The 24,548-nt window shown below is 42.6% G+C and overlaps 1 protein-coding gene across 1 annotated transcript in view; it reads left to right on the top strand.

The window, feature by feature from the left end:
- Positions 1–2,908: 2,908 nt before the first annotated feature.
- Positions 2,909–24,548, top strand: part of ANKRD10 (ankyrin repeat domain 10) — a 32,861-nt gene continuing 11,221 nt past the window's right edge. The window contains exons 1-4 of the mRNA XM_030856737.3: positions 2,909–3,262; positions 6,688–6,840; positions 10,566–10,657; positions 22,134–22,369. Coding sequence (XP_030712597.1) covers positions 3,053–3,262; positions 6,688–6,840; positions 10,566–10,657; positions 22,134–22,369 — 691 coding nt within the window. The 5' untranslated portion in view covers positions 2,909–3,052. The remainder of the gene's footprint in view (positions 3,263–6,687; positions 6,841–10,565; positions 10,658–22,133; positions 22,370–24,548) is intronic.

Here is a 24,548-nt window from a genome sequence, read left to right as displayed (position 1 = left end):
GTTGGGTTTTGTTTCTAATACATATATTGAGTTTTGAATCTTTCTCTTTTCCATCATGTATTTGAATCATATCTTCAAATACCCAAGTTTGCTTACATTAAAGAAAAAAATTATTTCACGCTGTTAAAGACGACATTATTCGGAGACACTTGTTAAAGCATGGAAAGGCGGACTTGATCCAAGAGGGGGCCTCATATGGGTGTTGGGACCCCTGCAGTGGGACTGGTGAGACCTTGTTTTTTTCTTGCAGTAGAGGAAAGAGCTCAGACTGAACTCTGAATGCCACACGGGTAAGCGGGAACTCACAGCCAAGGAGCAGGGTGGGTGTCGGTGGATGGAGAGTTACTAAGAGGAGCCAGTAGGGTCAACTAAACATCCGGGGTTCTGGCTAAACCGACCTAAGAGGACTCTGGCTGAAGGCAAGCCAGGGTGAGCAGTCATCTGGGGGTGGTTGGAGGGCGAAGAACCCAACTAGATTTGGAGGGTTAGCAGAAATGGGGGCCAGGGGATTCTAGCCAAACCAACTTGGCAGGATTCTTGCTAGAATTGGACAATGCTGAGATGAAGACTCAAGTCCAAAAGTTGAGGCCTCATTGAAACTCAGGGGATCCTGAGTAGAGCTCGGTCAAGGAGAGAATCTTTGTCATTTATTTATGGTTGCTTTATCTAATAAGAAACAAAGGATGTGAGTCATGAAGGCACTCTTTTTCCCTAGAGCTCTTTAAAAACAACAGTCCTAAAGAAAATCTGTAATTAGTAATAATTACAAGAGTTGGGCAAAACCTGGGACCAAGCAATTGGACTGTTGACTGTAGCAGTACTCCCTAGACTGCCCTTTATCATTCTCATACCCACAATTACCATGCAGCATATTTTAGAGGTCATCATATTAATCTATTTCTAGATAGCTACTTCAATATGTATATGGTCCAAGTAGCCCTGAGAAACTGGAAAGTCATCCTAGCTGAGGAAGGATGAACTCTAAGCACCCTATCACTGTAACCTGCTTTGTTTTCTGAGACCTTAGGACTCTTTATGCAAAATAAATCTCAAGGTTAAAAAAAATCTAACTGTGGGTTGGAAACTGGTCTGGATATTATTCTAAGCTCTGCCACAGGCAGGCAGCTTGTCCCTGAGCAAGTTCCTTGGCCTATCTCTGCCTCGGCTTCATCATTCACAGAAGGTAGGGTAAGGAATATTACTCCCCTCTCATTATTATGGATGACAAGGTGTGCTTATGTCCTTCTGCAAAATGGGCTGCCTCTTTCCTAGGAAGGGTGGAAGTCATCGCCCAGGTATATATCTTTTTTTTTTAATTTTTAAATTTTATTTATTATTTTATTATTTGAAAAAAAATTTTTGGCTGCTTTGGGTCTTCGTTGCTGTGTGCGGGCTTTCTCTATAGTTTTGGCGAGCAGGGGCTACGCTTCGTTGCAGTGTGCGGGCTTCTCATTGCAGTGCCTTCTCCTTGCCAAGCATGGGCTGTAGGTGCGCGGGCTTCAGTAGTTGCAGCACGCGGGCTCAGTAGTTGCGGCACACGGGCTCTGGGGTGCGCAGGCTTCAGTAATTGTGGTGCAGGGGCTTAGTTGCTCTGCGGCATGTGGGATCTTCCCCGACCAGGGCTCGGGCCCGTGTCCCCCGCATTGGCAGGCGGATTCTTAACCACTGCGCCACCAGGGAAGTCCCAGGTATACCTCTTAAAGAGATAATTAGATTAAAAGCATCATGGTGTTTACAAAGAAAAATAATTGAATTCTGGAGTGGACCAAGCTCGAAATGGGTTTATAGCATACTTCTACCTTTTTGGTCCAAACAAAAAAGTATTGCTCGAATTACTGAAATTTCCCTTCTTGCCTCATCTAACTGATGGGAGACAGATTCTAAGTCTCGTTCACACTTCGCATCCATGAGTACTTGCTCACTAAGGTGAGATACCCGCTACATTTTCTCCTTTGCTGTGTCTGGAGCATTTCCCAGTGTTTCATCCACTATTGTACTCAACCCACATTTGTTGTGTGATGAGTAGATGACCGTGTTGCATATTCATACCATAAATTAACAATTTCCCTTTGCTAGGCGTTAGGTTTCTAATTTCTTGTTTTATTAACCAATGCTGCAATGTGCTACCGTATGCATCAATATCTTCCCAGACATCTGGTTACCTACTTAAAGCTGAATTACAGTGATTTAGAATTTTGCAAAAGAAAAAAGGAAAGCAATATACACAAGGAAAACGAATATATACAAGTGAAACAGACCATAAGGTTACAAAAGTACTGTAAGGAAATAGCCATAAACGTTAATAGTGGGTATCCCTTGACAGTGAAATTACTGATAATCAGAAAAGAATAGCTTAAAAAAAAAATCTGTGATCCTCGATCATTGAAAGAGAATTTAGTATTTCCTTGCATGCTGCCATGTTTCTGTGTTTTTTGCCATGGGTTCTCGAAAACGTGCAGCCCACCTCGCCAGACAAGCAGGACAGAAAGCGCGGGAACTGCCCTCAGGTCCCCGCAGACGCCCCGCCTGATTAATTGAGCGAATTGGAGCTGCGCCGCCAAAACCTCAGAGGGCCGGGCCCAAACCCCAAACCTGCGCCTCCCGGAGCTTTTTATCAAGGGGGATCAGGACACTGTCGGGCCTGGGGTCTGGACAGGAGGCGCGGCGCAGAGTCCACGCCGCCTGCAGGGCACCGGGAACGGCCTGGCACAGTCCCCTGCCCTACACCCCGCCTTACCCCGCCCCCTGCTCCTGGCCCGGTCCCCCGCCCCCCCCTCGCCGCTCCAGGAGTAGGCCCCGCCCCACGGCCCCGGTCTCCGCCCCCGACGGCCCAGGCCCCGCCTCCTGGCCCGGCGTCTCCCGGCGCCAGCCCCAGCCCTGGCGCCGCAGGCCCCGCCCCGCCCCGCCCCTGTGCGCGCTCTGCTCGGCAGCCGGCGGGACGCGGCGGCGGTGCTGCCCTCGCTCCTTTGTGCTCGGACGGCGGCGGCGGCCTCTCGGGTCCTGACTGGCGTGTCTTCTCTGCTCGCCAGCCCGCGCTCTCCGGTGACGGACCATGTCGGCGGCGGGAGCGGGCGCGGGCGTGGAGGCGGGCTTCTCCAGCGAGGAGCTGCTGTCGCTCCGCTTCCCGCTGCACCGCGCCTGCCGCGACGGGGACCTGGCCGCGCTCTGCTCGCTGCTGCAGCACACGCCACGCGCCCACCTGGCCGCCGAGGACTCCTTCTACGGCTGGACGCCCGTGCACTGGGCCGCGCACTTCGGCAAGGTGGGCGCGGGCGCTTTAAGGCGCCATCTTCCGCGGTTTTGCCGTGGGGTGTCGGAGAAGGCGGGGGCCGAGGCGTGGGGGGCGCGGGGCGTGTCGGGAACGCGGGGCGCCAGCTAGCTCGGCCGCCAAGGCGCCCCGAGGGGCCGGGGCGCATGTGCGGCGGCGCGGACGGTCTGGGCCCAGAGGGGCGCGCGGGGAGTGCCGGGAGCGCGGGCGGAAGAGGGCCCGGCGGCGGCGGCGCCCGGAGGGGCCCGGGGCGCATGTGCGGCGGCGTAAGCTTCGAACGCCGGCGGCTTCCCGGAGGCGCCGCCCGGGCGGGTGAGGGCTCCTCGCCGCCGGCGGTGCCGAGGGCCGGGCCTCCCGCGGCGGCCGGCTCGGGTCGAGGTGCGGAGACGCGGTCCGCGGGGCGGCGCGCGAGAGTCCGGAGCCTCTCTGAGGAAAACCTCTGTGAGGAAGGCCGCGGGGCCTCCTGACGCCCCTCCGACGGGGACGCCCGGGCGTGAGGCCGCCGCGGCCCGAAGGTCGCGTTAGAGGGTTTCCGTGGTCAGCCCGTCGGCGCCCCCCGACGGCTGGGTCGGGGCAAGGTGACGCTCGGACCGAGCTGCGGGGGGCTTCCGTGTGGAATGTCGTCCGTGCGCTGGGGACTCGGCTCGCCCGGCTTAGGCGAACCTGTGGTGTTTGAAGTGTCACGAGACTGGAAGGGCAGCGTGCTGCTCTGAGTTCTGAGGAGCTGCGGCAGCGTTTTCCTCATCCGTGCGGTAAAGGGGGTTGTTCGCTGGGAGCGGTGGCCGCAGAGGGAGGTGCACGGTGCTGTTGTCCAGGGTGGCTTTCGTGACGAAGACGTGGAGACCCCCGTTCGGGGCCTTCGCCCTGACAGGATGGGGTTGGGTTGAAGTCAGGACACGCTTTTGCGGAGACACAGGCAGGATGGTGGTGAGACGTGTTCCCGTCTTGGGTGAAATGGTTGTGTTGTGGTTAGTTACCTTTCTGCACCTGACGCGGCCGCTTCGCTTTGCTCGAGGTGCGGCGACGCAGGGGCTGAGCGCGCTCGCGAAGTGAAGCCGGGTTTACGTTAGCGAAGGGAGTGCGAGGGAGTCGCGACGGCCGCGGTGAGGGGCTGGGCGACAGCCCGCGGCGCGCCCCGCAGCGCTGCTCCCCTCGGTACCCGGCGCCGAGAGCGAGCGCCCTCGGGGAAGCAGCCTCGACGCGCAAGGCGGAAGGCGCCCTCCTCGCCGGCCTTCGCCCCGGGCCGAGGGGTGGTCTCCCCGCCGAGGGCGCGTGTGCACTGTTACAGTAAGCTGCAGGTAACGCTCAGAGCGTTGCTTCCCAGCATCGCCTGTGCCTGTGTGTCCTGGGGACAGGCGCCCTCGTAAGAGGCAGAGGCACGGCTCCCCTCGGGATTCCGATCCTCCCAACCCTGGGTGAGAAGGACGCCCAGTAGGACCATCCGGTACGTCCTGTGAAGTGCGTCGGCCTCGTGACAAGTGGTTACTTAGACTGTGTCCCAGTCCGAGGCTGCTTCGGGCATCTCCGGGATTCACAGTAGCCGAGAGCGCTTAGAGCGGTCGGTTTCACGCCTGTGTATCTTACGGTGAGAATTCACGGAGTCTCTGCTTCCGTAGAAGGCGAGCGGTAGGTGAACCCCGGAGACCAGAAGCTGCACCCAGAGGCCTTTACTTCAGGGTGTTCAGTTGTCGTTAATCGCAGTGAGCGGAGAGTCTTGGATACAGAAGGGGCCGCAGAAAGTATCGTTCGGTCTGTGCGAAAAGGCTGAGCGCAGGCTCCCGGTCCTGTGCCCCCGCACCCTGCCCACAGCTTCCCTCCGTTTGTGGGCCTGGACGCGTTCGCTGTGCTCAGCCTGGGCGACAGCCAGCCGAGCGAGCGTTCCGCGCTGTGAACCCCTCCCAGCCCTCAGGCCGCGTTCCCAGCGACGTGCCAGCTCTGCACAAGGGTCCTCACCTCTTTATGAGGCTTGCCCGCTCCCGGAGGACTGAACGTTATTCAGGAACTCTGATCACGCCTTGCCTTTACCAGCTGTCGCACTGAACGGTATCTGTACAGAATTCCAAACCGGGTTTTCCACATCCAACCCACAGGTAACAAATTTTAAGTCCAGGGAGCTCTCGGTTGATGTTAAGACTAACCGCTTCTGGCGTGCCAAGCGGTTTTCATCCTTGTTTCATTTTTGTTGGGCTTGAGACCTGCTCACCTTATCACTAGGATTGGCCGTCATTTTTCGCTCAGTACATTGATAAAGGCGGTAGATAAAAATATACCGAAGTGGTACCTCTTTATCAGCCGTTACCCTCAGGTTCAGACTCCTGGAGGACAGGTCATGTTTTAAAAATCAGTGTACCACCAACTGTGAGCGTTCATCTCACAAACGTTGATGGCAGTGATCTGTCCTTTACAGAGAAAGGCTTAAATTGCTGAAAGAGGATAAGAGACACGGGGTGAGACCCGAGTGTAGCTGTTCTTCGCTTGAGGTCTGTTCTCAGGAGGAGAATTGTTGGCAGTAAGAGCTTTTTCTCCAGCTGCATTGTGCTTTGGGAGGGAAACGGGACCCTGAGGACATGCTGGGCGGAGCAGTGTAAACCTTTGAGGACAGCAGGCCTTCTCCCGCCGTGCTTGGCACACGGGAGGCACTTGCTAAATATTTGTTGAGTGTGCTGGTTCTTCCAGAAGCTAGTATGGTACCGATGCCTGGCTGCACAGTCCTGTCCTGACTCCTGTGCCTTTTTGTTTTAGTCACCTGCTAGGGGCACAGCTCACCTGTGCTCTAGGCCTTTTTATCTTCGATGGGAGGGAGCGGTCTGTACAAACAGTATGAAAAGCCGAAGCGCTGCCCTCTCCCTGGCTCCACACATCTTTTCCCTAAGGAGCTGATCTGGAGCTGGGCCTCAATCGTATTCAGCCAGTGCGGCCAGTGCAGGCTGCAGAAAATTGTCTTTGCCCGGGAAGGGTTTACCGACCAATCACTTTAACGGTTTTCTTCTTTAGAATAGAGCGTGCAAGTGGCAAAGCTTAGTTCTGACAAAAGTCTGTGAATATGCAATCTAGTCTTTTCTGACTTTGGCTTTTTTAAACACAGAGGTATAGTTAATTTACAGTATTATATTGATTTGGGCTTTTTCAGTTGTAGGAAAAACAAAATATTTAAACTTGTATAGTGTCAGTTGTTTCGACTTTCTATTCCTGTGTACCAACTTTGTTTTACAAGGACGAGGGAAAATGTTCTTTTAAATAAGGCTTTTAAAATTTGTATGATACTGGGAAGGAATGACTTAACTTTGTTTTCTTAAACAGAAAAAAAGTTTAACAAGAAATGCCACTCATCTCCATTACAGAATTTAGATTATCTGTGTAACGTTTAATAGTATACTGACGTGTATGCCTGTTTCATCCCCCTCCTGCTGTTCTCCAAGTTGGAGTGCTTAATACAGTTAGTGAGAGCTGGAGCCACACTGGATGTCTCCACCACCCGTTACGCACAGACCCCAGCCCACATCGCCGCTTTTGGGGGACATCCTCAGTGCCTCGTCTGGTTGATCCAAGCAGGAGCCAGCATTAACAAACCGGTAAGGGAGCGCCCATGATTGACGTGTTGGGTTTTTGTTTCCTTCTTCCAGTTCTAATTACATGGTGTTGAGTTTTAAATTGAGGCGTTAATTAGAGTTTGATATCTTTACCTGTGGGCTAACTGGAACTTATGTTTATGAAGTTATTTGTGGATAATTGGCCCGTCACATAGCAATGTCTTGTGTTCAGAGTGCTTTCGCCTGTATGTGACTTATTGTGCCCCACGGTGAGTTGCCCAAGGTCACAGCTGGTGAGTGAAGGAGCCTGGCCTTGAGCCTCGGTTTCCTGGCTCCTCTGCTCACAGCTGCCTTAGCTCCGTTTCCACAGATAATTGTGAGAACACATCTGTTCCAGCAAGAGAATGGCAGTTAAGTCATCTGCAGTCATCTGTGTGGTTCAGGTAGCATTAGTAGGTTGAGCAGCACGAGTTGTCTTCAGGTACGGGGTGGGGATGATGGTCAGACGCAGAGAAGTAGCCAGGTGTCCTGTAGGCAGTGACTCCTGGACACCGAATTGAGGAAGGGTGTTCTAGCAGTGGTTTAAAACAAGGGTCAGTGAGAAGGGGGGGTGGTGAGGGATAAGGGGGCAGTTTGTTCTCTTTAAGAGACTGGGTGGGAAGGGCGCGTGAGGAGAACCCTGGATTTTAGGCCTGTTTCTGTTACTAAGCTGCAAGCTGGATGTGGGACAGCTCTTTGGGTCACCTGCTACCCTCCACTCTTCCTTCTTTCACACGTGCTCCTCTACTGCTTTGTTGCTTTGGTCCGTGAATTCAGGAGTTACAAGTGGGCGACTCTGTACCATTGTGGTGCTAGGCGTCGCCTGTCCCCACTAGTCTCCTTCCTGCTCGTGGGTTCTCCCCCCACCCCCTTTTCTCCTGGTAGAAGGGGCACGCCCTGCTTCCTCATCTCTCTGGCTTTGGACAAGTGGTTTACTGGTTGTAACTCAGTCTCCCTGTCAATAGAATACGGATAGCCCATGAGTAGCAGTAATTAATATTTAGTATTCATGTGGAGTTTTAAGTATAAATTTTCTATATGATGATTTTCATTAAATTGTTACATAACATTTAGAGAGATCTAAAGAAATTGTGTAACACTGCTTTTCAAATCTTTTTAAACCCAGAAGCCCCCTTTTCATGTAATGATTTATAGCAGCTCAGTATTTTCCACAGGTAAAAAGTTTGAGACTCTCCTCCTTCCCCCAGCTGCTCGAGACAGCACCACGTGGAAATCCCTCCTCAACTCTGCTCCCAGGGCAAGAGTCCCCAGATCCCACTCTCCTTACAGCTCTCCTCTTGTGTTTAAACAGCCCACCTGCCTCAGCATCCCCACGTCCTCTCATGTACGAGGGTATCGCTTGGGTTTCTTAAGTGTCTTGGCACTGCTCCCGGAAGGGCCTTGGTTAGCTGTGGTCTCACGTGCGGAGCTTCGGCCCGTCCGAGTCTCGGCTGTCGGTTTGGACTGCTGCGACAGGCACTCACTGACCCTGAGGCCCCAGTAGGCTTTCTGTTGGCTCATCTCAAGGTGGACAGTTTTTCTCATTTCCCACATAAACTTAGCAACTAGACGCAGGTTTTTCTTATTGTTTGCGTGCCTATAATTTTTTGAACCTTAGCATACCTTTTTTTCTTTTGGCATGTTAGTTTCTTACCATTCTAAGTTCCTTTTCCTCAAGTTTAATAGAGACTTTCTCTGCCATATCTAAGGTTGGCATGAGGGGTTACTGAAGCTCAGATGTGCTGTCTGGAGGCTCGGTGTTCTAAGTTTACCCAGAGAGGAAGTGAAGTTAGATTTTAAGTGGTGGCTGCCCGTGGCTGTCACTTCTTGTACGTCATCTCTTTAGTGACCCTTCTAGAATGGGGCTGGCATTTGGTATTGCCTTTAGTTCCTTGTAACTAGATTAGAAGTAAGATTGTTTTAATTAAAATTCAAGGTGACTTGTCCGTTTTCAGATTTCTGGCACCTCTCCCCCTGTCCTTTATGACTCAGAGTTTGCCAGCAATAGTTCTAGAATCATATTACAGACTATTGGTATTTTTGAAATATGACTGGTCTGAACTTGAGATGTGAGTAACCTTAAAATGGCTCTTTACTCTCATTCTCTTGGTTGCAGTTTTCTTTAAATAGTGTTTATTCTGCCCTTCCCAGCTTAAATAGTCTCCTCGTATAACACAAAACAGGAGCAGGGTAGTTTTGCTTTTTTCTCTGGCATCTATTGCTATCCCACCCTGTTCTTGAAATAGTATAGAAAACATTTTTCTTCTTGTACCAAAGATAGCTTTTAAAATCCTTTTTGGTTTTCTTGAGTTTTTGTGGTGTTTGTCAAAATCTCACCTAAATCTTAGTTCTACTTTTCCTGGCAATACGTGTACGTAATTTTTATTTGTCCTTATTATGTACCTCCTCTCTCCCTTCCCTCCTCTTTTCAGACAATAGGGTAGGTTTTTCTTTTGGTTTTTAAGTCTGATTTCACTAGATAGTTCCTTGTATAGCCTCATGATTTTGTTTCTTTCTTCAAAATTGGGACTATTCTGTTGGGAACTTTACATCACTTTTGAGCTTATACATAACTTTTCCCTCCAGTAAGTGGTTGAGTCTTTCATATTATATTTTTCTGTGAAATGCTCTACCACTCCTTTCTAGTTTAGTCCTCACCTCAGTTTCCCCCCCCCCCGTGAGTTAATATTTCCAAGTGCCATGCACTGTGCACCATTGCCCCACTCCTGCACCATTGCCCCACTCCTGCTTTATGTCTTTATCCCTTAATCATGTGTAGTTTTCTACTGCCAAGTTCGCATTCAGTGATGATGGGATGTGAGTGATTCAGGAACTGTTGCTGCTTAGTCAGTTGGCATTTCTGAGGCAGAAAGTCCTAAATCAGTTTTTCTAATGGAAACAACTTCCTTCTCTTAATCGCTGTATCTTTCTTTACCTGTTTTTTTACCTGAGAGCCTATGAATGAAATTGTGTTTCACATTTTTTTTTGGTCCATTCATACAGTGTAAAGTAATTCTTTTTTTTGTATGAGGCTTCAGAGTCATTTCCCCGAGTCTGCTCATTTCCTATGCCTCCTTCAACATTGTTTCCTGAAGGGTCAGTCAGGTTCTGATGCATCCTTTCTAAAAGTCCTTGAACAAAGTCCCCTATCACAGAACAGGCTGAGTTGTATACAGAGCTGCCTGTGTTTGACCCTATGTTCTCCCTTCCCATTTTTTTCTTGATCCTTTAACCTTAGCTGTCTTGTCTAAAGTATAGTCCTAATTCAGGCTCGAGATAAAAAATCCAGGGGGAGGCACTGGTGTGTATCGACTCAGGCTCTCCTGTGGTGGACATAGGTGAACGTGGGTGGACTAGACCAGACGTTAGCTATTAGGCCTTGATTACTATTTTTTGGTCTGAGGATAATAATTTTGGGTGTTATATGCATCTGTGCTGTGATGCATCATAAAAATTATTTCTAAATTGTCACCTAGAGTGTACGTGCTGTCATGGTTGGAGAGGCCCCATGATTTTTTTGTTCTTGACCTAAGAATTCAGGAGAACGTGCTCCTTCCTTGGTCTGCTTTTATTTTCTCTTCATGTCTACATTTCTTTGTGTTTTGCTTCAGATCTGGCTCACCTTAATTCTATTTCAGAGGAATGAGATGGTACGTGGCCTTTGTTAATTAACTTTAGAATGTGGAAGTCTTGTATGGATCTTAATGCTTTCCTTTTTGTTGTTTCAGGACTGTGAGGGCGAGACTCCTATTCACAAGGCGGCTCGCTCTGGGAGCCTGGACTGCATTAGTGCCCTGGTGGCTAACGGGGCTCATGCCGAGTAAGCATCTTCATTTATTCTTGCCAACCAAAGATGTGGTCAAGGGTGTCGTGTTTAGAGACAGGATTTAGAGCAAGCAAAAGTTCTGAGCTTTGTTTTCAATATTGGTAGTAGAGTTTTGCTTTTTAGATCAGTTGGCGTTAGTGAGCAAGTTGTTGTGTGAGTTGAGCTGACCACTAGCAGAAGGGGCTGAATCCCAGCAGCCTCAGCGTTCTTGCCGTGAGAGAGAGAGTATATTAGGGTGGAAGGAACAGTTAACTCATTAAATTTGGAGCCTGGCATTGTTGACTTTACCATTGACTAATTGTGTCACTGTGGGCAAGTCTTCAAACTTTGCCAAGTTTTAATTTCAGAATGAGTGCCTCGAATTGGATTAGAATATCTTTTCAGGCCTCTCTGGCTCAAAAAAATTATTGCAGACAATTAGCTTTTCTTAATTTTGCTAAAAAGATGGTTTCCTCATCTTTTAGCAGATATGAGAACATCTTATGTTTTAAAACCTGTTATGATTGTTCAGTGATTTTATAATTCCTTGTAAAATGGAACTGTACACATTAAAGACTTAAAAACTCACTCTGAGTTTTTGATACTGATGGCATTATTTTAGAATATCCTTGTTTTAGCCCAGTTTACATCAACTGGCTAATTTCTAGCTTGAGAGAACAATATTAACATTTAAGTGTATTAATTTTAAAATGTGATCTTGTATGCAAATCATTAGCTAGCCATGGCATTATACGTTTATTTCAGTATTTAATTCATTTGTATTAACTTTCTCTTGAAGATTCATTGTAAAAATTTTTCTTCTGCAGTTCACAGCATTAACAAAATGGATGCGGTTTTCACCCTTAAATATTGAGTGTAAGCTATAGAGCTGTAATAACCAAAATAACTATGATAATATCAGCTTTTTTGTTTTACCTTGAGTGTCTTGAATATTTCATAAAAATTAATTACAAACCACTTTATTCTAATTGGAAATACGAAAATTTAGACTTTGGGAGAAATAAAACCCACAAAACTGACTTAGTTTAACCCTTTGGTTTCCACTTCATTGTTTTGACTCTGTATTATAATAAATATTGAAAACAGATCCTGGACAGCAGAACCATATAGGTTAATGAAAGGCCTGTCTGATACCAAGGGCTATCATTAGGCTCTTAGTATCTTAGCTTCTGTTTCATTAAGTATTATTGTTAAGATTAGACATTAGTTTGGGCTTGGATCATTTACTTATGTAGCCATTTAGTGTTATAAATATGACCTGTGTTAACTGTTACATTGCAGGGAACCTTGTGACTTCATATGTAGTTATAATTTAAGGTAACGTAAAAACAATTGATAATATGAATATATATTACACAGTTTAGAAAACATCAAGATGATTCTCATTGCATTGCTTTAAAGCAACGTTGTAGATGCAGTTTTCTTAGCTGTTTTTTAGATTTAAAACTTAAATCTTTAATTTTAACAACAGAAGCTTTGATTATAAAATACAGAGTCGTAAAATAATTGATTAAATTCCTTAATTGTCATTTATTGAAATAATGAATAATTAGAAGTTGATCTTTTCAGTGACTTATCTTTCTAAACAGTACTCTAATTGGTCCTGAGCATTTTATTACTAAGATGTTAGTTTTATTCACTTTAATGGATAGTTTAATCCTTTGAACCAATAAATATCTTTCTTGCGCTATATCCTTTTTTTAATAGGTGTCTTTTTAAAATGAGATCATTTTATTTACAATTCTGTCCTTGTTACAGGACCCTCGAGTGTCTCTTTCCCACCAAGTGTGACTGAGCATGGCCTCGAGTGCCAGTTTGTTTTTCCTTCTCAGTATAAGAGCCACTCCCTCAAGACCCTGCATATGGTGATTTCCCTTGACTGAACTTTCAGATATTTTTTAGAAGAAATATTTAGCCTGAGCCACCTAGCCAAAAGCAATTTTTAAAATTATATGTCTTTGGCCTGGAGATAGAGCACAAGTGATCATTATTTATTGCTATTGTATATGTGGTTATTTAGTTTTAACATCTAGATAAAATGTCAGTTTCGCCAGTAAGCTAAATTGTACATTGCTTTTTAGTATCTATTCTGCACATTTTTATTGTTTAACACGTTTAGTCTACCAACAAATGATAGTTTGATTCCCCCAAATTATGGTACTTAGATCTCTTTTATTTGTTTCCTGTTATGTTGCTCATATGGTAAAGTGTAGTCCTAGCAAATAAAAATGCCTTTTTCTTTTAAGGTCATCAAGAGGCCCAGAATTAATTTACTTACTTGAAGTTAACTTATTTTGTTCCCAGTTCAAAGTGAGCCAGATTATTAATTTTAATATTACATGCTGTAGTGTTTAGGAGTTGGTGGAAATTTTTCCTTTTTCCGTGACCAGATTAAAAGCTGTCTTGTATCAGTATTTTATCACACTTGGTGGTAATTAATAATTTTGTTGTTAATTCCTACTTTGCTTTTTATATATTTGCTACGTAAAGTGGCCAAAATCTGAAGTTGCTGCTTTTTTGGTCATGGGGTAGATGATGGTGAGGGCAAGCGTACCAGGCATCTGTGGCTAGAATGGTTTGTTACATAACCTACTTGTCAATGTAGGCTGCATCTGTAAGATAACGCATGTCAGCTGCTGTGCATCGTAGCACATTTTCTAGCACCACACGTGAGTATGTTGATGGAGTTTCTTTTTCTTCTCTTATTTTACATCTTGAGTTTTGGTGCCAAGTTTTCTTTTTCATGTGAGGTTTTGTTTCTCCTTATATGATTGTCATTGTTACTTGCCACCGTTTACATCTAAAAATAAAAAACACACAGGATTAAGTGTCAGTTCTGTGATCAGACTGAATGCTTGTATACTTTAAATGATCTAAACCTCTACAGACGCTTCTCACTCTCATTTTTTTCTCAAGTAGGGAGTTTTTATTAAGTAAGTTAAACTGTCGTCGTCCTTAACTTCGCTTATATGCAGTTCAGTTCTTCACTGCAGCCAGGGTTGGAGTGCTACTTGCTACACACAAAGGGTTCTTGATTGGAGGAAGGACATACAGTAACATGGAAAAGTTGTTGCCTTAGTTTTCTTTTGGATGATCAAATAAGTAACAATATAAAATTAAGTTTTAATGTGATTTCAGAGAAGGACTCTTGAAAATTTGCTGTCTGCTGATAATTAAGACCACCTTTTATGTGACCAATGAGGAGAAGCAAGAGAGCCTATTTGTGTTCCCACAGGCCAGCTGGGCACTGTTCTGTTCAGGTGACTTGGGGGCTCTAGTCATGCCAGTGGAAGATGAATGTAACCTGCATGGTGATTCAATCAAACGTTTCCTCCCTGACTCCAAAAGATTGGGATCAATCCTGAATGTTTATGTGTTGCATTTACTTTTACAAAAGAAAAATTTATATATATATAAATAAATTTTTTTAAAAAGACCTTTTACAAACAACTCTGTAATGTACACATTTCTAGCCTTGAATTATCTTTCCTTTTAGTATTTTGGCACTGACTGATTTTGGTTATTTTTGTCTGTATTTTCTTGAGAGATGTAGTGGAGAATGTTTCCATATCAACCAGATATAAAAGTAGATTTTTTTTTTAATGCCTCAGAGTAGAAATAAAGGGATTTAGTGGGATTTAGAGATTCAGAATTGCTTGCATCTAAGGCCAATTTGCTAGTCCATTTTAATACCACATTATACCAGGTGCCAGTGTTTATGTTGTGGCAAAGTCGCATAGCTTTTTGTAGGAGAGCATTTCTGTAGAAGCCATTGATTCTGTGGTAACCAGATCTTCCAGTGGGTTACATATATTTTAACTTAATTATTTTCATCCCAAGAGGAGCTTAACTATGATCATCAGATAGCTGGAGAAGCATCTATAACCTTATATATAAGCAAGTTCAGTGATTCACTCTGAAAAAATCTTTCTTGCCTAATTTAGAAAATAGACACAGTTGGCTTTAGTAACAGAAGTGGTCATAATAGGCTTTTGAATGTTGCAGGAAAAAGTATTTTGCTGAACTTTTAAAAATTCTTAATTGAAATGGAGTTGGTTTAGTTTGGTCCATGTTTATGACCCACCTTTATTTGCTTACCCGTAGAGCTCTGTCTAGAAGCAGAATTTTCATTAGGGCAAATCATGTGATGAGCATATGTAATATTAGTGTCGGAAGTTGTTTTGCAGCTTTTGCCCTTGGCAAACTTCATTAGACATTTATTCATGTTTGAAGTTTGTGGTTTCTTTTCATTTGTTCACCTATTTGCCCTTCAGAATAATAGTCCAACCATGAAATTTATTAGCAGTGTAACTCTGAATTAGTGGTTTCTGATCTTGGATCCTGTGCATTCCAGTCCTGACCTAGTGTTCCCTCCCTGACCTACTTGTCACTACAGCAGTCTTGTCTGATCTTGCAATTTCTTGGCTCGTTTTTCCTTTTATTAAACTGTTGCAGGCAAGGTGGAGGAATTACTTCCCGAGATAGCTGATGAAGTTCTGCCTGCTGGAAAGGAGCAGATAGATAGCAGGCTGACAGTATTCTAGAGTTGTTGACAAATTCAGTTTAGAATTTTGATTGTTTTTCATAACAGCCTGAATAATATATAGGTTTTAATATTTGTTTAAGCACTGCTTTTATATAGTGCTTTCAAGTAAAACCAATGATTTCTAAATTCAAATGTCTTTTCCTTTGCTAAATTATAGTGGGAGCAGGTTAAATATTTCATCAGACTCTTTGAATGATGCTGTTATATTTTAATGTATGCAAACATAGCTGGGGTTCAGTTGCAACATAAAACTGTCCTCAGTAATGTTGAACTTGAATTGAAAACTTGGCACCAAATTTATTCAAGTAGAAACTTTAAAAAATAGTTTCTTCCTATTGTTACCTGAAGAATATATTTAAGAAAGTCTTCATAATTGCGTATTTAAGAGTTTGGATACCAAAGGGTTAAAAATACACGTTTTCCTTTTACTGAAGAAATTTTAGATGTTTGTAATGTTTTGTCTGTACAAATGGACATTTAGTAATGTTTTTTTATCTTTTTTTTTTTTTTTAATGATTCCATGTATTTGCTTATTTCCATCTAGGAATAGTTACTAATGTATTTGAGATACAGCATACCAAATTTTAAAGTAACCAGAATCGTGAGTTAATGGTTTTTAGTCCATACTGTTAAACTTTTGTTGAAATAACTGACATAATTAAATTGGCTTCATGCTAAAAATTACTAGAAGTAATTGAAAAGGCAGTGTTTTAGAGCAATAGCTCTTGGTCAAGGTGGTCACATGACAATGGCTTACGCTCAGTAAATGTGCTTCTGCACCTCATGTATGTATATGTATTTTTAATCAAAATGTTGCCTGCAAATATGTGATCCCTTATTATTTAAGTTTCCTGTTTTATGAACCATTGCCCGTTTTAAATCACACAGAAGATTCTGAATCTGTAAAAACTACACATGTCAATGTTTTACAGCTACGTAATTCGAATTGACTTGATTTTTTCAAGTAATCCTAGAAAGGGGGAGCATTCCATATAGAAACTGCTGAAACTGCCACAGGTGCTTCTCCGAAAACCTTACAGTTGTGGCATTGAATGTTCAGTATGGCTTCCTTTCTCCACTCGAGGCATACTGTTGAGGTATTTGTTGCGGTGATTGGTTTTAATGCTAATCTAGGAGTTCAGATATAGATTCTTTAGATTTGCATGCTTTGCTTACCCTAATTTATGATATCTACCTATTTACTTGTAAACTAACAATAGTTAAGTTGAGATCAGAATTTTAACAGAAATATTCTTTATATGAAAATTGTGGTCATCTTTTATTGTCACATGGCATTAACAAAAAAGAAAACATCCTGAAGGTGATGTGACAACTCAGATTCTGAAAAGTATATTTCAGATACTTCCTGATCCGTGGTTTTGCAAATTAAAAAAAAGAAAAAGAAAAACTTACTAGAACGGCTTCTCATATTCTGACGTTGTGACACTATAAGTGGAAAATAGATGGGGGATTAGCTGGCGGCCGAGTGGAGTTTTGTTTTAAAGTTCTTTGGGGAGACACTCTTAGGTATAATAAGTCTTAACATTCTATTCAGAATTTTATTACAGAAAATACAGTATATGAGCCTTTATGTTTTAACTTTAGTAAAGTTTTAAAAAAGTTTATTTTGCCAGTTATTCAGCAGGATAAATAATTCACAGTAAATATTAATCTATGCTTTCCCATGTTTTCATATTGCAATTTTGAAAGAACACTAGGAACTACTGGGAGAAAATGGGTAGCCTGCCCAAAGTGACTTTTCATAGTCTCGGTGAAGGTTGTCATAGCTTCCGTGACAAACTGGAGCAAGTTGATTTTTACTAGTCTAAGAATCTGATCATGTCAACTCTTAAACAAAGTCAGCTTTAAAACTTCAACAGACTAGACCCAGTTTGGACATCAAGTTGACTGGTGTCTGATTTTTTTAAATCTCTGCCCATTTACAAAGATTTTTCAAACGGATGCCAGAGGGGACCAGAAAGGTGAACTGGAGCTTTAGAACAACCTCACAGCACGTCCCCCATGGGGCTTCTTGCTGTCAGAAATGGACAGAGGTACATTTTAGATGAGGCGTCATCTGCCCGAGTGCAGTAAACCAAAGGCACAAAATTCATGTGTGTTTTTTAAAGACTTAGTCTAAAAATATCGTGTACACTTTCATTAGTGCCCCAATTCTCATACAAAATACAGTTTTTGAGAGTAATTTTGAACAGTATCTTCCAGATACTGAAAATTTCCATTTGGACTAGTGTGTGAAGACCACAGTTCAGATTAACTTTGTCTTTAGCAGCCCCTCACTTCGGGTTGGTAGGAGTAGCCAGCAGAGAGTGCAGTGTGGCCATATCACACCCGCAGTGAATACCTCGGGATTGAAGAGTGAAGGCTTGACTGTTTTAAAAGTACTGTAACAGAAGAAAAGACCAAATTCAAATGTGAAATTATCATAGAACCTGTAAAATCCTAAATCACATTCATGTGCCCAGCTCCCATTGGATTTTAGGAAAATCATGGAAGGTTGCTTAGGTTGAATATCTGCTTAAACTTGTAACACTAAATAGAGCTGAAGGCTTAATAAATTGATGATACATTTTAACCAGGATAACTGTTTCAACTCTTAAAACGTTAAAATTGAAACATGCTTAACAAATAGGAGAGCATATATTTAAAAATGCATTTAAAGGCCTGAGCCTGTTTTGTTAAAGTGTTTTAAGAACTATACCGCATAACTATTCTTTATGCTGCTCTTCACCTAGAAACCCACGTGATTTTCAGCCTCTGTGTAATACGTTTGAAAACCCTTTCTGCTTATTAAGAAGTGACTTGAGGAATTCAGACCTGTAAAGACAGTTTCCGCCTCATTCATATTAAGCACGTCGCCTAATTCAGTCGTAAGACACTTAGAACTTTTAACAGAAAACACTCAGATGGAGTAGGAATGATTATTTCTTCTGCATGCTCTCTCAAGGTCTTTTAATTTACATTCTTCTAAAGTTTACCTTTAGATATTCTCTTGATATTTAACATTTTGTGATTTAACAGATTTGGCAACTTCTAAAAAGTTATTTTTTTGTTTGAATTGAATAGTGCAGAAAATTACCAGAGAGACAGTTTTCAGGAACCCATAGGTATCTGTTATTTAGAGTAGAGGACTAGTCAGAAAGAGAAAGACAAATACCATGTGATATCACTTACACGTGGAATCTAAAATATGACACAAATGAACTTTTATGAAACAGGAACAGACTCACAGACATAGAGATCAGACTTGTGGTTGCCAAGGGCGAGGGGGAACAGGGGAGAGAAGGATTGGGAGCTTGGGGTTAGCAGTTGAAACTGTTGTGTATAGAATGGATAAACGACAGGGTCCTACTGTATAGCACAGGGAACTATCTTCAACATTCTGTGATGAAACATAAAGGAAAAGAATATAAAAAAGAATGTGTGTGTGTGTGTGTATATATATATGTATAACTGAATCACTTTGCTGTACAGCAGAAATTAACATTGTAAATCAACATACTTCTATAAAATAAAATTTTTTAAAAAAGAGTAGAGGACTAGTTACCAGTATCATCTGTTGGTTAAATGTTACTCAGTTGGTCCAGCCCATTGTTTGTTTTTGTATGGCCCATAAACTAAGAATGATTTTTATGTTTTTAAAGGGTTGAACAAAAATCAAAAGGATAATATTTCATGACACGTTAAAATATATGAAATTCAAATTTCAGTGCCAGTAACTAAAGGTTTATTAGAACATAGCCAATGCTGTGTTCACACATCATCTAAGGCTGCTTTCAGGCTAAAACGAGAGAACGGAGACTGTGGCCCGTAGAGCTTAATGTTTTTGCTGTCCAGCCCTTTACAGAAAAAGTGCCTGCCCCGGATTGGTGATCCCAGTCATTCCTTTCCACCCAGTTTTTGTGCACCATACGATTGCAGAGCCACTTGCAAGGTTTTAAATATGAGCAGAGCAGAATTAGCGTGTTAAACTACAGGTAAAGAAAGGAGGAATGAGTGTGTATGTAGGAAAGGAGATGGGAAGGAAAACGTTCGGAGGTAGGAGAGGGAAGTGGGCGGTTCTGCTGGCCTGTTCCAGGGTCAGGTATTAACGGATCTTTCTGCTTTAGAGGAACGTAACACTGTTAAACTGAATGTCACATTCAGTCCTTAGTAACTGAGAAATAATATAGTTGAAAACTTCTGTAGTTTCACCAGAAGTGGAGAAGGGATACTGTATGTTCCTGTTTCTAATAATACTACTGTAGGGATAGTGCCAAAATTATAATCTCCCAGGTAATTTTTCCAGTTACCTTACGTCCCAGATTCTGATATCTGTCCATACATTTTCTGGAATGTTTCGAACTCCCCTTTGGATCTCTCTTTGGATCCCTCAGAGTTATATGAGGAACCAGTTGAAGTTCAGTTCGGCTTGTGGTTGTTCTTACTTGCTTGGTCCACACATGAGTACATAGCATGAGTTGACTCTAGTGACTGTTCTTTCGAGTTTTGAAGATAATACTTCACACTACCCGGAAATCTGATTGGCTTTGTCCAAGCCGAGTGATGTGCACGTGTTGGGACCACTTGTGGTAGTTGGAGACGGGCAGGAGACGCTGCCTGTGTTCTCAGGTGCAGGCAGGCGCTCCCACTCAGACATTTACAGTCTCTGTGGCCTCCGGATATTGGCGCGCACTTGCTCTTTCTCTTTAAGGCTGTATTTCCTTGGAAGAACAGTAAACTTGCTATTCTAACTCAGATTCAGTCTACTGTTCAGTTTCTGAATTAAGAGTAAGGGAATTGAGTGTAGTTTGGATGTTCTTGTTTTCAGTGACTTAGAAAAGTTGGCATGCTCCCTGAGCATCTCAGCTTTCTTCAGTGAACTGGCATTTAGGGTGGTAAATGCCATTTAAAAAATCAGTGTGCTGTTCTTTATTTTATCATCCACTGAGGAGTAATCTTTACTGTCAGCGTTATTTGTCCTGATTTTAAGCAGCAGCTTCTCATTTCTGTATTCTTTAATTTTTGGAGAGCAAGTGCATATTTATCTGTAGAAATGATCATTTTTTAAACTTTGCTTATGTTCTGGGTCTTTGTCTTTTCAAATTGTGTAGAGTTAAATTTTTTTTAAAATTTTATTGCAGCTACTTATTCTGTTCACATTCTTGATAGAGTAGACCTTTTTGGACCATTCACTCATGATATCTTCTGAAAATGTAATACACCATTTAAAAAAATTATCCAGTTTTACACTTGCTTGAATGTTAAATTTCTATAACATGTTGATATTAAAAATCAAGTATCTGATCATTTTCTATACACATAACTAATGTAACTCACTCTACCCAAACTTTGATGTTTCCTCTCTATTTAATTCATATATCAAAATATTGTGAAATTTTAGAATAATGTTTATCAGAAGTCATAGCCATGAAATCAAATAAAAATGTCAGTTTTAGTTCTCAGTAGCCCTGCACACAGCTGCCTTATATTTTTAAGAAAATATTGTTGGTTTTGGGGATTTTCAAGTTTTGTCTCTTTTATATTTGATCAGATTGAGTTTGGGCTTTTGCCTTTCTTCAGAATGTATGATACATTTCTTTATCTCATGCTTTTAAAAGTGGGAACATATTTAGTGATTGTCCAAAAGTATATAGATTTTTCATTTCTGAGTTTGGAACCTTCTGCGTATGATGGCTGGAAATAGGAATACAGGGCTTATTGTTATGTTTAAAATGGAAAATCCTTATTTGTCCCTGATTCTGTAGTTTTCTCCCTGAAATGGCTTTTTTTTTTTCATTCACGTTAATCTAGGGAAAAAGCATCCAGGGTTGTGCCCTGTTCTTTCGGGAACAAGACGAGGCCTGTGTTTGGTCACAGCTGCACTGTCTGTGGCAGAGCTCGCTGGGAGGTGTGGTACTGCCTCGGCCCTTCAGTGCTTCTCCAGTTTCAGTGGATCAGTGTGCAGCTAACAACCTGTCTTGCTTTTTACAGATTTATTTCACAGAGCAGTGTATTTTCTTGTCTTCCAGGGGAACTTAAACGTGGAGTTGCTTTTGTTCCCTCAGTTTTTATTGTTTCCTAATTAAGATTTACAATTTCAACTGGTTCTTTCGTATTCATCTTATTTAGAGCTTTCATTTATATTCTGCCACCACTTCTGATTTAGTCTGACTCTTAGCTAATGCAGAGGACATCGGACCGTTACTTGTTAATGTTATTAGCCACGCAGGATGATGTTGATTCTTTCTGATGGTAGGACTCAGCCTAGGGGGATGAATTCCTAGGACAGTATTAGAAGGAAACACCCACTCAAATGCTCTGAACTTCTGCAAGTTTTCCTAAGGCCAAAAAATTCAGCTTTTCAGATCTCCAGTCTGATGATAAATTAGTCTCAGGACATCCTTCTAAACTTCCACTTATAGTGTCACATGTTAGCACAAATTCTGGCTTGTCGTTAAGCCAGTTGCCTTTGTTGTTAGGAAGCCAATTGTTATAAATGCCATGGACAATTCAGTACATGTTTGTTTGTTATGATTTTACTCGAGCTAAAGGAATGGATTATTAAAATTAAGTGCAGATAATATAGAATTCAGTTTCAGGTTAAGTCTGAAGTTAGCATAAATTTATATTCTTCAGACTAACATAAAAAATGATTTTGAGAAGTTAAATAGGAAGATGCCTTTTTTTTAAAGTTTAGTATATTGATTTTTAAATTACTATCTCCCAAATCTTGCTTAGTAATCAAATGTGCATAAGAGAGAAGTTAGTTACAGAGCTAGGATGAGTAACTCCTTCTTTAATTCAGACTTGCTGTAAATCTGTATGCTCTTTCATATCACCTGCAGATAGTTAGTCAGTTCAGCAGGAACAGAGACCAGATGCAAATGGTAATGGGATGTAATTCAGTGTTTTTGTGTCGTACAGCCTGAGAAATGCCAGTGGCCTGACGGCAGCAGACATTGCTCAAACCCAGGGTTTCCAAGAGTGTACCCAGTTTCTCTTGAACCTCCAGAATTGTCATCTGAATCCTTTCTATAACGGTGGCCCCTTCAATGGGGGCCATCCGAATGTATTTCCTAATCACATTAGTGTGGGAACAAATCGCAAGAGATGCTTGGAAGATTCGGAACCCTTTGGAGTAAAGAAAGCTAGAACCACAGGTGAGACCACTTTGTGGGTGGGAAAGAGCAAACTTGTTTCCTTTCTTTAACATGTTTTCTTTTTTATGGCTGAAAGCACCTTCGAGACGACTCCTTCACGTAAGGGGTACTGTGCCCGGAGGACTCTGGTGCAGTGATGGAGGAGTTTTTCCTGTGTTGCCACTTTGAAGATTGGCCATTTAACGAAAGGGGAGGATATGAGAGGGCAGTGTTGACAGCTGGAGTGTAAATGTGTGTATATAACTTTCTGCACACCCAGGTTTACCTGCCATGAATTAGGTTTTTCTCGTTTGTTGTTGCTGTTTGAAATACAACTATTAAAAAAAAATCTGCCCCCGTGCCTCATTTTTTTTTTCCTGTGAATTTTCCTGGGCTTACAACAATTGTTGGTCTGATAGTAAAATATAATTTCACATCTGGGAAGGTAGATATCTGTTTGCATTGGACACAGTGTGGTGTGTGTTTGTCACAGCAAGGCCTGGTGTGCCACTTTGACATTGAGGACTTAAGTCTCTAAGGTAAGTTACTTTAGTTTTAAGTGTTCTTCCACCTTTTTATCTTTAGATGGTTTCGGGGTTTGTAAATAAGCAGAGTCAGCTAGTCACTCTTTACGGTTGAGGAAAAAACTCTCCCTTTCATTTAGGGGGAAAAAATTAAGAATTACTAGCTTGGCAGGAATATTTAGCAAACTTACATGGAAAGGGAAGTTTAGAGATGACGGTTAAAAGTAATCATGGTGAAATTATGCACTCAGATAACTTTGCCAGAGATAACTACAAAGTTGTGCCCTTTGGCTTTAAAAAAACAACAACTATACATGTATAATCTGAGCAAAACCTGAGTGGCTAGTTTCAGTTGACTTTAATGTGTCAGCTTTATCCTCTTCCCAGTGCTGTGCCTCTTTTGTGTAACTGGAGTCTATCCAAACAAAAACATTTCTCCTACAGAGTCAGTAAAATTGTATCATCTCCTTCACAACTTTTAAAATGTTGGTCAGTATAAAAACTTGTGATTATGTGACTTTTCTATAGAAATGAATGTATGAACTTAAAAGTAATAGTTTCTCAGATTCATAGCTTTTGTAAGTTACGGGCCTAATAGATTTTAGAAAGGTATAAAAATCACATGCACAACCTGAAGGTATGTCTAAACTTCAAAAAATATTCCTTGTTTTGTTTAATGCCTGGTTAATAATTTTGGGATGGTATTGTTAGCTTCACTCTACGACCTCATGCAAGAATTGGACGGGTGTCCATATCATGTTAGTGTATAGGATAAATCTTAAATTCTGTTTAGTTTTTTAAAAAGGATGTCACTTAACATTCTAAGAAGACTCAAATGTACCTAAAGAGTTTTAAACTAGTCTCATCAGGTTTTAAGTTGGGTTGAATTGGCCAGCATCTTCTTATTGAAGTATCTCTTTCAAGCCTTTCCAAGGATTCCTAAAACTTAAGAACTTGTTTCCTAGACCCTGGGGGTGCACAAATAGGGCTTGAATAATCATGCAGGTATTTGGGAGATTTTATTCTCCTCTAGACAGGGATTCATCTTGGCTGACTGAGTTAGAGATTGGTGTTTTGCACATGAAACTCACAGTGCAGCTTTCCCAAAGAGCCCATCCCTTAGTGCTCAGGTCGAGGATGCCAGTTGAGAAGAAAATGGGGTTGTAGCCTGGCGTTCGAGTTTGCAGGGGATGATTACGCACACCTAAGCCTCAGTGCTGCTCCAGTGCACGTGGAGAGAGCGGGGGTCTTCTCACCCTCAGCACGTGCGCCTGACTTCTCAGCTCCTGTTTCCGGGCCCTCGCATGGCTACTGGCCCCTGAGGTTCAGCCCACACGTCACTCAGGATTGTGCATATGTGTGGATGCGCCTGCAGAACAGATGGGCCTTCGTCCCACCCTTGCCACTGCACTCCTTTTTCTTTTCTCTGGGAGAAGGTTTCTCTTCTTTCTTTTTGCCATAACATACTATGAATGGGGTATTGGGGCAGTAATCCTCAGTTACTAAAACAAGGTTTTTCTTTCCAACTGCCTGAATTTTCTAAGTGAAATGATAGTTGGCTTCAGTAGCTGTACAGTTATTTACATTCTGTGATGGGGGTTTTTTGCTATGTGTGTGGGTTTTTTTTTTTTTTTTTTGTATGTTGCTTTAGTTCATTTTCATTTAATTTCTGACAT

Source organism: Globicephala melas, chromosome 18, assembly GCF_963455315.2.
Source record: "Globicephala melas chromosome 18, mGloMel1.2, whole genome shotgun sequence".
NCBI lineage: Eukaryota > Metazoa > Chordata > Mammalia > Artiodactyla > Delphinidae > Globicephala > Globicephala melas.
This window is presented reverse-complemented; position numbering and strand designations above follow the sequence as displayed.